The following is a 16,953-nucleotide window of genomic DNA, read 5'->3' on the forward strand; positions in this document are numbered from 1 at the left end:
TTTTGGGTGATACCACAAATTTGGGTATCAATCCGATACCAAGTCATCACAGGATCATACAATTGTCATATTCAAAGTTCTCATGTGTCCAGGGACGTATTTACTGACTTTAAAAACATAATATAAATACAAAAAAAACCCCAAAATAATATTTTGTGATGCTAAAAAATATTGATGTAATCATGGTAGTATCGACTAGATACACTCCTGAACTTGGTATCATTACAGTGGATGTCAGGTGTAGATCCACCCATGGCGTTTGTTTACATTCAGGAACAGCGTCAGTGAGCTATCGTATCCTCCTACGGTGTGTTGTTGATAAATGGCTTTCACTTTGCATAGTCAAGTTTTAACTTGCACTTACAGATGTAGCGACGAACTGTAGTTACTGACAGTGGTTTTCTGAAGTGTTCCTGAGCCCATGTGGTGATATCCTTTACACACTGATGTCGCTTTTTTGATGCAGTACCGCTTGAGGGATCGAAAGGTCCGTAATATCATCACTTACGAGCAGTGATTTCTCCAGATTCTCTGAACCTTTTTGATGATATTACGGACCGTAGTTGGATAAATTCCGAAATTCCTTGCAATAGCTCGTTGAGAAATGTTGTTCTTAAACTATTCGACAATTTGCTCACGCATTTGTTCACAAAGGGATGACCCTCGCCCCATCCTTGTTTGTGAATGACTGAACATTTCATGGAAGCTGCTTTTATACCCAATCACGGCACCCACCTGTTCCCAATTAGCCCGTTCACCAGTGGGATGTTCCAAATCAGAATCAGAATCAGAATAGTTTTATTGCCATTGTTTAAGAATGGGTTCACAAACTAGGAATTTTTCTTGGTGCAAACGTGCGACATAAAACACATACAACACATATTTGGTATAAAAAGAGCTGTGACTGAGCTATCAGATAGACTTAGAAGGGATTCAAGGAATTCAAGGAGCTGCTGTTAGGAGTTATAGTTCATTTGCCTGATGGCCGAGGGGAAAAAACTGTTCAGGTGGCGGGAGGTGTGGGTCTGGATGGAGCGTAGTCTCCTGCCTGAGGGGAGAGGGGAGAATAGTGTGTGTCCAGGGTGAGAGGTCCTGGGTGATGGTGGTGCCCAAGAAACGGAAGGATTCCACAATGGGGACGGGGGTGGGAGAGTCAATCAGGGTGAGGGGGGGATGGTGGGGCTGTGACTTTCCTGAAGTCCATGATCATCTCCACTGTTTTCTGGGCGTTCAGCTCCAGGTTGTTGAGGCTGCACCAGGACGTCAGCCGGTTTACCTCTCTCCTGTAGGCGGACTCATCGCCATTCGAGATGAGCCCGATGAGGGTGGTGTCATCCGCAAACTTGAGCAGTTTTACGGATTGGTGACTGGAGGTGCAGCAGTTTGTATACAGGGAGAAGAGCCAGGGGGAGAGTACACAGCCCTGAGGAGTACCAGTGTTTGTGGTTCGACTGTCCGAGACAATCTTCCCCAGCCTTACATGCTGTCTTTGGTCTGTCAGGAAGTCATTAATCCAACTGCAGAGGGAGTCGGGCACGCTGAGCTGGTAGAGCTTGTCTCGTAGCAGTCCAGGGAGGATGGTGTTGAAGGCAGAGCTGAAGTCCACAAACAGGATCCTAGCGTAGGTTCCTGGGGAGTCCAGATGCTCCAGGATGAAGTGGAGGGCCAGGTTCACTGCATCATCCACAGACCTGTTGGCTCTGTAGGCGAACTGCAGTGGGTCCAGGTTGGGGGGCGGTGATGTCCTTGAGGTGGGGCAGGACCAAGCGCTCAAAGGACTTCATGACCACAGACGTCATATAAGTGTTTGAGGAGCATTCCTCAACTTTGTCAGTCTTTTTTGCCACTTGAGCCAGCTTTTTTGAAACATGTCGCAGGCGTCAAATTCCAAATGAGCTAACATTTGCAAAAAAATAACAAAAGTTTTCCAGTTCGAACGTTAAATATCTTGTCTTTGTAGTCTATTCAATTGAATATAGGTTGAAAAGGATTTGCAAATCATTGTATTTTGTTTTTATTTAACATTTACACAACGTGACAACTTCACCGGTTTTGGGGTTTATATGTAATGCAGGCCACACAAAGTATTCACTTTAGAATCCCCTAACTAAATTAGTTAACCACTACTACTAGAATATATGGTGACCATGAGTTTAAAAATGCAACATTTAATGTGAATATTCCATATTTTGAGACTATTGAGTTCCCCGGGAGATGGTCCTTCAATCAATCAATCAATCAATCAATCAATCAATCAATAAATAAATCAATCAATCAATCAATCAATCAATCAATCAATCAATCAATCAATCAAAGATTATTTATATAGCCCTTAATCACGGGTGCCTTAAGTTAGAGACACTTCCGCTTGCTTACAGGAAGTTGCTCTTTGTGTTGCCCATTGTGTGTGTTAGTACTAGAGATGTCCGATAATGGCTTTTTTGCCGATATCCGATATTCCGATATTGTCCAACTCTTAATTACCGATTCCGATATCAACCGATACCGATATATACAGTCGTGGAATTAACACATTATTATGCCTAACGTTGTTGTGATGCCCCGCTGGATGCATTAAACAATGTAACAAGTTTTTCCAAAATAAATCAACTCAAGTTATGGAAAAAAATGCCAACATGGCACTGCCATATTTATTATTGAAGTCACAAAGTGCATTATTTTTTTTAACATGCCTCAAAACAGCAGCTTGGAATTTGGGACATGCTCTCCCTGAGAGAGCATGAGGAGGTTGAGGTGGGCGAGGTTGAGGGGGGGTTGAGTTGGTGGGGATAGGTGGTAGCAGGGGGTGTATATTATAGCGTCCCGGAAGAGTTAGTGCTGCAAGGGGTTCTGGGTATTTGTTCTGTTGTGTTTATGTTGTGTTACGGTGCGGATGTTCTCCCGAAATGTGTTTGTCATTCTTGTTTGGTGTGGGTTCACAGTGTGGCGCATATTTGTAACAGTGTTAAAGTTGTTTATACGCACACCCTCAGTGTGACCTGTATGGCTGTTGACCAAGTATGTCTTGCATTCACTTGTGTGTGTGTGAAAAAACGTAGATATTATGTGACTGGGCCGGCACGCAAAGGAAGTGCCTTTAAGGTTTATTGGCGCTCTGTACTTCTCCCTACGTCCGTGTACACAGCGGCGTTTTAAAAAGTCAAAAATGTAATTCTTTGAAACCGATACTGATAATTTTCAAACCGATACCGATAATTTCCGATATTACATTTTAAAGCATTTATCGGCCCATAATATCGGCAGTCCGATATTATGGGACATCCCTAGTTAGTACCCTTGTTAGTAGGGCTGAGAATCTTTGGACACTACATGATTTGATTCGATTCTTGTGGGTAATGATTCGATTCAGAATCGATTCTCCATTCAAAACGAGTCACGTTTCAAAATCAATACTTTTAAAAAATAATAATATTGGGTGCCAGTACTATAATTACATACATCCATAAAATAAATAAACAGCTCTGATATCGTTCAATATGACTTAAAAGAAAACTGGTTTGGTTTAATAAAATTCTACCCAGACATTTAATAAAGTCAAATACAAATAAGGCAAGAAAAGAAGTATCCAACACTTCTCTTTTCTAAAGTAAATCTGTACAGCAGATATGATCATCTACATCAGGGGTGTCCAAACTTTTTCCACTGAGGGCTGTACACGGAAAAATTTAAGCATGCGGGGGCCATTTTGATATTTTTCATTTTCAAACCTTAACAAAATATATGGATTTTTTTTTTTTAACCTTTAGAGCTCCCGGGGACTATAAAGGGTCTCAGTCATTAAACCGTTAAAAATAAGTCAAATTATTATTATTATTTTTTATTTAACGCTTACAGTAAATCTCTATATCAACTTGAGGTTGATATAAAGTAAAAAAAAAAAAAAGATTGTCTGTCAAAGACAACTTTGTTTTTTATAGTAAAACTGAAATATGCAGTATTTAGTAATTAGAGCCTTGAAAGATCAATAATGCAGGAAACCATTGATTTTAATTCTTTAATATTTTTGACTAATCACAGTGAAAAGTTAAATAAAATCCTACTAAATATATTTGGGATCCAAAAGGTCCCCCACTCATAAAGTGATACATTTTTATTAGTTTTTTTTTTACTTTTAACACTTAAATTACGGGATCAACTTCAGATATACCTGTCGATTTTACGTTTTAACTATTATTTTGTTTGTTTTATGCTCTTTTGTCAAATAAAACTTTGATGTTTTTATATGGCCACCACACAATACTTGCAATATTTTTCCCACATAAAACATTTTAAAGTGATATTTTTTAAGTAATAATTCATTATAACATAGATTTTTAGTCTTTTTTTTTTTTTTTTTAGCAATGGCAAAAAAAAAAGAAAAATAAAGAAAAAAGAAAAGAAAATCAGCCTGCATGGCAGCTTTGCGTCAACATTGCAACTTTTTCTTGTTAGATTTCACCTCATTCCACTTTTTTTAAATGTTTTTTTTAATTTTTGCAATATTATAAATTTTGCAATTTTTGCAGAATGTGTGGCGGGCCGGTAAACAATTAGCTGCGGGCCGCTGATCTACATCTACATCTCCGGTGCGCCTTATACAGTATATTAAAAAAGATTGAAAATAGACCATTTATCGGCAGTGCGCCCTATGGTCCGGAAAATACGATAATCAACATTGTCAGACCAGTTATTACACGTGTACACGCAGTGTTTGGGAACTTTATCCATTGTATGCTATGGAAGCTCCTCCAGGCAGTTATCATTCTGCTCAACACGAAAAATCCTATTAAAAATAATAATTAATTTCATCGCCCCCTAGTTGATTAAGAGCATGTATTCAAATATTCATCCCGACCAAAATATCCATTCAATATTCCTTCAAACAGTCCCAACTATGGTCTGATCTAATTAACCAAAATAACGGATTGAGTTCCCGAGAAGGATACATGTGGAAAATCATATGCCAAATTGTAATAAATCAAATAAAGGGGTGATAATCTCAGGGCTTTAATAACAGAAGACGTTTTATTGACGGACCTTTGTGTTGCTGTCATAAAAAGTGACAATTTAATATGCCTCACGTGTCAGCCCTGCCTTATTCATAGAGACGACACCTGCAAATATCATCCAGGGCTGAGTTCAATTCAGCACCAGACTGAGCAGAGCCCTCACGGTGACCCTAATAAAGCCTTTATTTACACGGCGGATGGCTTTATCTGGATCGATGCTTATCAAGATGGGCGCTGCTTATCACACCGGCACATGGACAAATCATTTGCTGCAGTAATGTGTGTGTGTGTGTGCCGTATTGAAGGTGTGTGCGGAATGAAAGCGGTGAATATGACTGTTGCATAGATAAGAGGCAAAGCAAAGATACAGAAAAGCAAAGATACAGAAAATGTGGCCTTGAATGACTGCAAGTAATGATATGGGTGGTAAAAAAAGAAGAAGTGTCCACTAGAGGGCAGCAGAGTTGGGTACATCTATTCCATTGTGCAACAATGGAGAGCAGCCTTAAAACACACTTGAACTATATTTAATTATATGGTTGAAAACGATAATGATGCCAAAAAACATTAAAAAAAAGATGGGAAGTCCTCAAAGGCTTATTTTGAAAATGTAATTTTGTTTGTATATGATATGCAATCTGTTGTTGTATTCCCTTTTTTAAGTGTACATAAATGAAGGTATGTGTTGCTGAGTTCGACTTGGATGTGATGTGGACTGTACATGGGTGCTTAATTTGAAAATGTATTTTTGTTGGTGGATTGTATGCAACCTGTTGTGTTCCCTGGTTTTCAGTGTACACGGGTGAAGGTGTATGTTGCTGAGCCCGATCTGGACGTAATCTGAACTGGACCTGGTTTTAAGAACCCTTTTGAACAATCTGGTTTCATTGACAACCCGGTCTTTGTTTGTTTTGTTTTGTTTATTTATTTATTATTTTTTAAATAACTTTTTATTTATTTATTTAAATTTTTTTTTTTTATGTGGAATAAAATAAGATAAATAAATGAAATAAAAATTAAAAATAAATAAATAAAAGTAAAAAAAAAAAAAAGAAAAATACTTTTTCTTGGATAAAAAAGAAAGTAAAGCAATATAAGAACAATTACATAAAAAATTGTAATTAATGAAAACACACACAATCATGTGTGCTCTAAAGACTGTATCACTTGCGGACTGTATTATTCTATATTGTAGGAACCAGAAGTTTTTAATAACAGAAAGAGACAGCCCCTGTTGTGTAAATGAGTGTGGATGAGTGTGGATGAGTGTGGATGGGGGAGGGGAAAAAATAAATAAATAAATAAATAAATAAATAAATAAAATAATTTAGACTTCAACTTTAGTGATCCACAAGGGAACTTGTTCCCCACAGTAGATCAGTTACAAAGGATGGAAAGTGTAAGGATGGAAAGGATAATGCAGGTATAAAGTAGACTCCAAATAAAATACATTTACTAGGTTTCGGGCTCACATTATGGATTAAATATTCCCTACAAGTGTACACAAAACGTGTGTGTGCAAGTGTGTGTGTGTGTGTGTGTGTGTGTGTGTGTGTGTGTGTTTGGAGCCAAATGGGCCATCTATCTGCTGCACACTTTGTAACCACTCCACTAATCCCTCAGATAAGCAGTGACATGTTCCGTTTGGGAGGTACTTGCGACACTTAGCAACACAACTACAATGTACTGGTACAGTAAACACCGGTGGTGGGGCTAACACAGGGGTGTCCAAAGTGCGGCCCGGGGGCCAGGTCATTTTTTAACGGCCCCACGGCACATTCTAAAAATACCATAAAAATAAATAAAAAACATAAAAAGTAGTATAAAAGAGTAAACAGGTGACAATAAAATGTTGCTATGTTGACTCTAATAACACTAAGCTGTCATGCAGGCTGTTTCTTTCTTTAAAACATAATAATGAATCAAAAACAATGTTATTATGAGTTATTGACCTATTCAAGGCTCCAATTAGGTCACATTAAATATTCCACTTTGAGATATTTTTTTGGGGAAAATGTTGCATATTTTGTGTTTGCCATATAAAAAACTATGTTTTTTTTGGTTTTTTTTTAAAGAAGGGCCTAAAATGAACAAACAAGGAACATAATAAACAACAATACAAGTTATAATTGACGGATAGATCTGAAGTTGATCACGAGACTATTGTGTTAACAGTTTTAAAAAAAATTACGATTTATTTTTTAACAATTTACTGAGCAGGACCCTTTTGGATCCCCAATCATTTTAGTGGGACTTTATTTTTATTTTTTTAAGTGTCATTGCTCAAAATGTCAATGTTGTTATGAGTTATGTTATGAGGTCCAATTATTATATAATCTGAAATGTTCCACTTTCAAATTTTATTGGGGGAAAATATTTCATATTTTGTGTTTTTTCCATAAAAAACTGGGTTTTCTTTGACAAAAAGGGCATACAACTTACATCTAAAAAAACCAACAACGTTATATTGACAGATATACCTAATGTTGATCTAGATATTTAAAACGTTGAATAATAATAATAATAATAATACTAAATAATGACATTTTTTAATTTTTTTTTAACCTAAACCTTTTGGAGTCCCCGGTATCAAGCCTGAGTGGAGGCCTAAATGTATATTTTTTATACATATATTGGTTTTTAAAATAAAAAAATATCAAAATGGCCCCCGCTTGCTTTGATTTTTCAGTGTGCGGCCCTAAGTGGAAAAAGTTTGGAGACCCCTGGTCTAACATAACCAGAAATCATGATCATAATTAAAGATAAAAATAACAAAATATCTAAAAGTATTCATAGTCTCTTCATGTCATAATATGCTCCTTCCAATACTGTTTGTTTTTAGTTTAGAGTTTGTATCCAATCAGAATTCAGCTAGTTTATGTTGCCATGCTGTACCAAATCTGCCTTCAGAATCAACAATGCGGGCGTCTTGGCGCTGTAAGTGAACGGGCACATACAGTTGATAGACAATTGAGGTGGGGGGGGGGGTGTATATTGTAGCGTCCCGGAAGAGTTAGTGCTGCAAGGGGTTCTGGGTATTTGTTCTGTTGTGTTTATGTTGTGTTACGGTGCGGATGTTCTCCCGAAATGTGTTTGTCATTCTTGTTTGGTGTGGGTTCACAGTGTGGCGCATATTTGTAACAGTGTTAAAGTTGTTTATATGGACACCCTCAGTGTGACCTGTATGGCTGTTGACCAAGTATGTGATTATGTGATTGGGCCGGCACGCAAAGGCAGTGCCTTTAAGGTTTATTGGCGCTCTGTACTCCTCCCGACGTCCGTGTACACAGCTGCGTTTTAAAAAGTCATAAATTGTACTTTTTGAAACCGATACCGATCATTTTGAAACCGATACCGATAATTTCCGATATTACATTTTAAAGCATTTGTCAGCCCGATATTATCGGACATCTCTAATTGTGAGTTCAAATATTTTATTTCGAAATTTTTTAATATTCCATTTGTTTTATACAATTCTTCTAATTTTGACAGTATCACGGAAAATATGTTTTAATTGCTAAAGCGGGTTTATTCAATGTTAAATGTGTCGAAAAATTGACCCTTTTGTACACCGTTGAGGGGTTCAATGCTCAGTAGTGTGCAAGTGTGTTTCTGTATAGTATCTCCAGCCGTGTCCATGTGGTGACATTAATTGCGGTATTTTGAGAGGTGCAGTCGGACTAAGTAGGACATCACTGAAGGCCTAGGTGAGAAACACCAAACAATTATTTGACTAAATGCCCTGCGAATCTCTCAATTACGTTTTTGCAGAGAGCACGGTGTTGAAATGAAGGTTTGAAATGAGGACTGTCAAAGTCAGCGCCATAATGATAATGGCACTAGTTATTTCACCGGCGTTGCCGCCTTAAAGGGGAACTGCACAAAAGAAAAGAAAAATGATGGACCATAGGGCGCACTGCCGATGAATGGTATATTTTCTATCTTTTTTCAAATACATTATAACTTTCTTCTAAATGTAAAACACTTCCTTGTGGTCTACATAACATGTAATGGTGGTTCTTTGGCCAAAATGTTATATAAGTAACAACTTTACACTACTTTATATTAGAAATGGCAACAGCGGAGGATGAATGTCTCATAACAAGAAGATAGAGGAAAAAGAAAACGCTTATCGACTACGGCTTCGGCACGGACTACAATTTTTCAGGATTTATGCAGATCCCAAATACAGATCAGCAGGTACCAGAAGGTAAGAAAAGTTGCTTTTGCATAATATTGCGAATCAAAACGCCAGATAATACGTCTTACCTTATACACACACCATAATAATACTCGTATGTTGAAGCACAGTACAATCCATCAAGCGGTGCGGCTTCATAGCTTACCAAAGTCGTACTAAAACATTTCGATAGATTTTTGAGCGCCTTGTGTAATGTTCTATATTTTCAATGGCACATATACAATGTTGCTGTTGTTTACTTGAGTCATATTGCCATCATAGTGAAGCCTACACTTACCTCTTATGGGTGACTGCCATCTACTGGTCACACTGATCATGTACCAAATAAAATAGCTTCGAGGTGGGTAAACTCAACCAAACGTATTCCTTACATTAGGCGCACCGGGTTATAAGGCGCACTGTCGAGTTTTAAGAAAAAATAAAGATTTAAAGTGCGCCTTATAGTCCGGAAAATACGGTATATTTTCTTTTTTTAATGCATTCTAAATCTCAAATCAATGCGAGCAAAAATCAGCTAAGGATGGAGCTAATAAGAATCCCTATTTACCACTTATAAAGCGCTCTAAAAACATCCAAAAGAAGTCCATCAATGTTTTATATACGTCAGGGTTACCTTTTGATGTAATTGAATGTGGCGTCCCGCCATGGCATTTTCATTAGCGCCACATCGTGAAAATGAGGTTGTTGTTTTTTTTTACTTGAAAACAAATCGAGGTAATATAATATATTGCAACCCCCAGAAATAAGAATCACACAAAATCTGACGCTATTTTTAACTTTTAGTACCAATCTTATGATAACAAATGGCACAATTCCAACAGGTTTTACCTCCCGTTTACATACTTTTATCTGCACAAAGCCGGATGTAAACAAAACACACGCCATTGTCTGGAGCGTTGTCAGCATGTCTGTGATGTGGACGTAATTTTAACATATTGCAGATATACACGCGCAGACCTGCCATCTACAAAATGTGCAACTATTAAGAGGACAGTGATGCCTTTTAAGAAAAGAACAGGTCCAAGCAAGTGTGACATCATGCTCATTGCAGCTCGCCTTTTTCGTCAGGGACATCCAGGGACAGAAGTTAGGAGTCTCTAAACTCGAGTACATGTTATAATAACACCAGAAGAAAATGGTAGAATTGTTGCAAGTTGTTTTGAACTAAAAAGTCATTTAAAGTCTGTGAACACTCGAACAAATCTTAATAAAATACCTTGTACAAAAAGTAGCAATAATTGAAAATATGGTAAAACGATTAGAAAAAAAAGGATCACGATCAATACACTAAAATTTGCATAAAGCAAACAAACAGTCCAGTCCCATGTTGAGTGTATTGAAAACTTGAAAAGGAAGGTACGTAATAAAGATTTTTAAAATGTCAATCTGCGATTAATCATGATTATTTCCGAGTTAACTTCAGATAAAATGTGATTAATTGCAAATAAATATTATAATCTTTTGACAGCGCTATCCAAAATACATTAGACCAGTGGTTGTCAAACTTTTTTCACCAAGAACCACCTCAGAAAAATGACCAACATTAAAAAACAGTAGCATAATAGGCCCAATTATTCATTAAAAACAAGGCTAAGATTTTATTTAACACGTATATTTCATATTTTTGGCCAGTATAAAATTACACACATTTTGCATAGTAACACTGTGTTTGAATTTTAAAAAAAGTATGAATGCTCTTTATTGCCATTGCACAAGTTCAACAAAATTACATTTTCACTACAAACCCGTACAAGATTAGACAAACATTGTACAGGAACTGAAGAAAATGTGGGAAAAAGGCTGGGGAGGATGAGTAAAAAACAACAACTCCATAGCCGATTAGCACGCATACACACGTTGACACAGAAACCACAAGACTTGCAACAGGAGAGGAGCGGGGGCAGGCTGACGGCCCGAAGCTGCCAGCCACTAGGGCCGCTGCTCCGTTGTCCGTCATACCGCGCGGGGTGAAGCGGTGGTGTGTGTGTTAAGTCTGTAGGCCTGGAGTCGCTCCGCATGCGGTGGCAAAGGAACACAGTTTATCTTTCCGGGTGTTGTTGAGAGGGAAGGAGTTTGTTTCGGAAAATAAAACCCTGTACTTTAATGGAGTGATTCATTGGCGTACCACTAGATGGAGTACCACATCACGACTTTAGACACCATGACAAGAGAATGGACTCATAACAAAACCCACTCTTGTATTAGCTGAGGTCTATTTTCTTCTACCACGGGTGTTGACAGCAGAATGATGAGAAAATACAACTTCGGACTTCGAAAAAAATCACCTACATTCTATTATTGATAACAAAAGAATCCACACAACATGCTGGAATCTACAACCAACTCTCAGTTCATCACACCCTAAGTAAGGCTCAGTGTTGATGGACGCTCGTATCGTACATGCCGCTGGCCAGGGGGGGTCGAAGGTCAACCCAGCCATGGGTGAAACTGGCTGCTTCATCAGCACCACAGGGATGGAGAGAGGCGGCGAAGGACAGAAAGGGAGAGGGAAAGTCACAGGAAGTAGGTCAGCGAGAAAACGTGGTTCTGCGTTCCCCTGACCATCGTCAGCCGCTCTCCCCAACGCCAGCGGAGTCACGCTTTACGTTGTATGCCAAGCACGCACATGCTGTTTGCTCCGCGAATACTGTACGCACCTCTTAGCCCACGACCTTGCCTTGCAAGGCTGCTGCGCTGTGGACTTGCAGACGTTTGCGTGGGGTTGCTAAGTTGCAGCTCATAATAGATCAAGGGATTAGTTGACTACAGAGAGAAATCAAAATAAAATAAAATAAAATAAAATAAAATAAAATAAAATAAAATAAAATAAAATAAAATAAAATAAAATAAAATAAAATAGAAATATATAAAAAATAAATGATAAATGATAATAAATAAAATAGAAATAAACTAGAGAAAAAAGTAGACCTCACACAACATATACAGTAAATAATTACAATTTAACATATCAGGGGTGTCCCGATACAAGTTTATCCACTTCCGATACGATACCGATATTGGAGCCTTAAGTATTGGCCAATACGATATCATAAAATTTGCTTGCAGCAATGCAGTGGCCAAATATGCCTTATTAGAACTCCAACAAGTTAATAACATCAACAAAACTCACCTTTGTGCATTCACGCACAGCATAAAACCTTTGGTGGACAAAAAAAGACAAAAAAGGAGTGGCATAAAACACGTCTTAGAAAGTCGGAGAAAGTTGTACATGTAAACAAACTACGGTGAGTTCAAGGACCGCCAAATTTAGTAGGACAAAATGGCGAAGGCCAAATAGTCTCTAATCACACAACATATACAGTAAATAAATACAATTCAACATAAAAGGGGTGTCCCGATACAAGTTTTTCCACTTCGATACGGCACCGATATTGGAGCCTTAAGTATTGGACAATACGATATCAGCACGAATTGTACATACTTTCGTTAGTTTGTAGTGTGGAATGCTGGAAAATATTTGCGTGAAAGTGAAATTCCTCATAAGTGACTGGTCCCGATACAAGTTTTTCCACTTCCGATACAATACCGATATTGGAGCCTTAAGTATTGGCCAATACAATATCATACAATTTGGTTGCATTTATGCCTTAATTGAACTCCAACAAGTCAATAACATCAACAAAACTCACCTTTGTGCATTCACGCACAGCATAAAACCTTTGGTGGACAAAATGAGACAAAAAAGGAGTGGCATAAAACCAACTCAGAAAGTCTGAGAAAGTTGTACATGTAAACAAATTACGATGAGTTCAAGGACCGCCAAAATTTAGTCGGACCGAACGGCGCTCCCCAAATAGTCTCTAATCACTGAAGCATGTTTCATTTAAACAGTGTGATTTCTAACAATTAGGGAGGTTTGTGTCATGTTTGTCCTCCTACAGAAACCATATTAAAAAACCATAGAGAAAAAACTAAACCTCACACAACATATACAGTAAATAAATACAATTTAACATAATAGGGGTGTCCCGATACAAGTTTTTCCACTTACGATACGATACCGATATTGAAACCTTAAGTATTGGCCAATACGATATAATAAAATTTGCTTGCAGTAATGCAGTGACCAAATATGCCTTATTAGAACTCCAACAAGTCAATAACGTCAACAAAACTCACCTTTGTGCATTCACGCACAGCATAAAACCTTTGGTGGACATAAGTGCCTGTTTTGCCATAAAGTAAAATGTAGCAGAAATGACCTGCGAGGCACTTTAACTACATTGTAGACTAGAGGTACACATTGAAAGTGAAAGAGAGGTGTATCTTGTGTCATGCATTTATTCTGTAATAAAATACAAGCAGTGCATTCGCCGCATTGAGTGAGAGCAGAGATCCGCCACCACAAGCCCCAGTGTGCGTTACAATAGCTTGCAGAAAAAACTTTCAGAAGTGTGCAAGCCAACCTTTCTCACTTCAAGAAGCGCTAAGAAAACACAGCTCAGAGTGGGGGTCCTCAATCTTGTGGCTCATAGGCCCATATTTTGTGTGTATATACATCATTATATATACATGGATTAGGGTTGTACTAATAAAGTACACCTGTCCTGCTGTTTGGCTCCGGTGCAGACCGTAGTAGAGGAGCGCAGGGGAGACGTTCCCTTCAGTTTCACTTCACACCGCAATTGATTACTTTTTTAAAGTAATTTTCCGAACACTGCACATGACTATATATGTTTTTAGCCTTTTTATTGGCCTCTTTTACGACAAATTACAAGACCACCAGCACCATATTGAAAGAACATTATTACCAACATTTTTTTTTTTTTAGAATGTTGCTGTTCTTTTTAGAATGGAAAATTGGTGACTAATGTTTTTTTTATGAACATATTCATAAGCACAGAATTGGTGGTTTTGATATACTGAGAGGCTATGAAACGCTGCAGTTCTTTTCCAAGAATGAATACTTGAGACTTTTTTCAATAAAGTAGGGAATTTTTTATGTACATGGGTTCTACTAGACTACAGCACACACACACACACACACATACACACTCGGCTTTCATGAAACATCGATATTTGACATTTTTAAGTAACACATTAATTACTTACCCTAGTAATTAATTACACATATTAAAGTTTATCAGTTAATTCCGTTAGTAATTGAATTACCATTTCGGTAACGTAACGAGAGTATATATATATAATTATATATACATGGATTAGGGTTGTGCACCTGTCCTGCTGTTTGGCTCCGGTGCAGACCGTAGTAGAGGAGCGCAGGGGAGACCTTCCCTTCAGTTTCACTTCACACCGCAATTGATTACATTTTTTAAAGTAATTTTCCGAACACTGCACACGACTATATATGTTTTTGGCCTTTTTATTGGCCTCTTTTACGACAAATTACAAGACTACCAGCACCATATTGAAAAAACATTATTACCAAAATGATTTTGTTTTAGAATGTTTCTGTTCTTGTGAGAATGGAAAATTGTTGACTAATTTTTTTTATGAGCATATTCATAAGCACATAATTGTTTGTTTTGATATACTAAGAGGCTATGGAACGCTGCAGTTCTTTTCCGAGAATGAATACTTGAGATTTTTTTCAATAAAGTAGGTAATTTTTTTTGTACATGGGTTCTACTAGACTACAGCACACACACAGACTACAGCACACACATACACACACACACACACACACATATAAACACACACTCTGCTTTCATGAAACGTCGATATTTGAAATTTTTAAGTAACACATTAATTACTTACCCGAGTAATTAATTGCACTTTTTAAAGTTTATCCGTGAATTCCATTAGTAATTAAACTACCATTTCGGGAACGTAACGAGTAACTACAATTGATTACTTTTTAAAAGTGATTTTCCGAACACTGCACACAACTATGCATGTGTTTAGCCTTTTTATTGGCCTATTTCACTACAAATTGTACGACGACGTCACACCAGCACCATTATTTAATTTGTATTTTTTTTTTTTTTTTTTAGAATGTTGCTGTTCTTTTTATAATGGAAAATTGTTGACTAATGTTTTTTTATGAGCATATTCATAAGCACAGAATTGTTTGTTTTGGCAGTTGTTTTCCGAGAATGAATACTTGAGACTTTTTTCAATAAAGTAGGGATTTTTTTTTAATGTACATGGGTTCAGTTTTTTTTAATGGGGTAAATATCGAGAACGGTGTAAATTTTTAGATATCGACTACAGAACCTCAACCCTAATGAGCACAATAAAATCCCGTTCGACTGCGACGTTTCATCCTGACCTGAGCGTTCCTCCGGATCTCCGACCCCAACACGGGGCCTCTCGGACGCTGGCTCCAAGACGGGATGTGCGTCTTCACGGGCAGAGTGAGAGCCGGCGGTCTCCTGCTGACCTGAGGGATGGGCAGCGCGCTGTGCACGGGTTTGGGGAGTCCAGACTTCATGTTGGAGGCCACTAGGATACCTGGCATCTTCACCTTGGCTTCTGGAAACCCTCCGGAAAGCTGACCGCCAACATGTGCCGGATACGGTCGTGTTACCTGATCTACCCAAGTCCAGATAGGTAGATCCTACCGATGGATCTCAGCAGGGGACTGAACTAAGCTCTCGAAAAGCAGAGTCCATCTGTTTGTAGTTCCTAATTTGACTGCAAGTGGGATCAGGAAGAAAACAAGAAGGAATCCCTGGTGAAGTCAGCGTTGTCCTCCATTCTTCTCCCAGGATTCCCACAAGGTCTGTTTGATTACGAGGAACGAGGGAGCACAGGCGTGCCTCAGCGCCTGCTCGGCTTATGACAACACAGGCTGAAACACGCTGGAGTCCACTCGCTCTCTCTCTCTCTCTCTCTCTCTTGCTCTCTCTCGCTCGCTCCCCGCCTGCTCCAGGAACTATGTGAGGACATCGCCGTTACACATGCACTCAGTATGCAGCCTGCATAGAACCTAGTTCTATGTAGAACCGGTAGTAGACCTGTCGCTACCGACTCATGTCATTGCTAAATAAACTCACCTAATTAACAATTGGTATGATGCTAATGATAGTGTTTAGCTTATTTTTACACTTGTATAATTCTAAAAAATTTTACAAACTGTTGTACTTATTGTACATATTTATACATGTGAAAGGTAAGTTGTATCCAGTGATGGGCAAGCTACTTGGAAAATGGAGTAGGCTAAGCTCCCTTAAATATAGGTAAGCTACAGGGGAAGCTATTGCCAGTTCCAGTACCGGTACCAAAATGTATTTCGATAATTTTCGGTACTTTTCGATACTTTTCTAAATGAAGAGGACCACAAAAAAATGGCATTATTGGCATCATTTTAACAAAAAGTCTTACGGTACATGAAACATATGTTTCTTATTGCAATTTTATCCTTAAATAAAATAGTGAACATACAAGACAACTTGTCTTTTAGTAGTAAGTAAGCAAACAAAGGCTCCTAATTTAGTCTGCTGACATATGCAGTAACATATTGTGTCATTTTCCATTCTATTATTTTGTCAACATTATAAAGGACATGCTGTAAAAATGGATTATTAATCTACTTGTTCATTAACTGTTAATATCTGCTTACTATTCGTTTTAACATGTTCTATCTACACTTCTGTTAAAATGTAATAATCACTTAATCTTCTGTTGTTTGATACTTTACATTAGTTTTGGATGATACCACAAATTTAGGTAGCGATCCGATACCAAGTAGTTACAGGATCATACATTGGTCATATTCAAAGTCCTCATGTGTCCAGGGACATATTTCCTGAGTTTAAA

General features: G+C 37.9%; 1 protein-coding gene across 1 annotated transcript in view; it reads right to left on the bottom strand.

Annotated features, from left to right (window-relative positions):
• Positions 1-15,823, bottom strand: part of nav2a (neuron navigator 2a) — a 262,461-nt gene extending 246,638 nt beyond the window's left edge. The window contains exon 1 of the mRNA XM_062033389.1: positions 15,464-15,823. Within this exon, the coding sequence (XP_061889373.1) occupies positions 15,464-15,652 (189 nt within the window). The 5' untranslated portion in view covers positions 15,653-15,823. The remainder of the gene's footprint in view (positions 1-15,463) is intronic.
• Between the last annotated feature and the right edge of the window lie 1,130 nt (positions 15,824-16,953).

The sequence above is a fragment of the Entelurus aequoreus genome, linkage group LG02 (assembly GCF_033978785.1).
Source record: "Entelurus aequoreus isolate RoL-2023_Sb linkage group LG02, RoL_Eaeq_v1.1, whole genome shotgun sequence".
Classification (NCBI taxonomy): Eukaryota; Metazoa; Chordata; class Actinopteri; order Syngnathiformes; family Syngnathidae; genus Entelurus; species Entelurus aequoreus.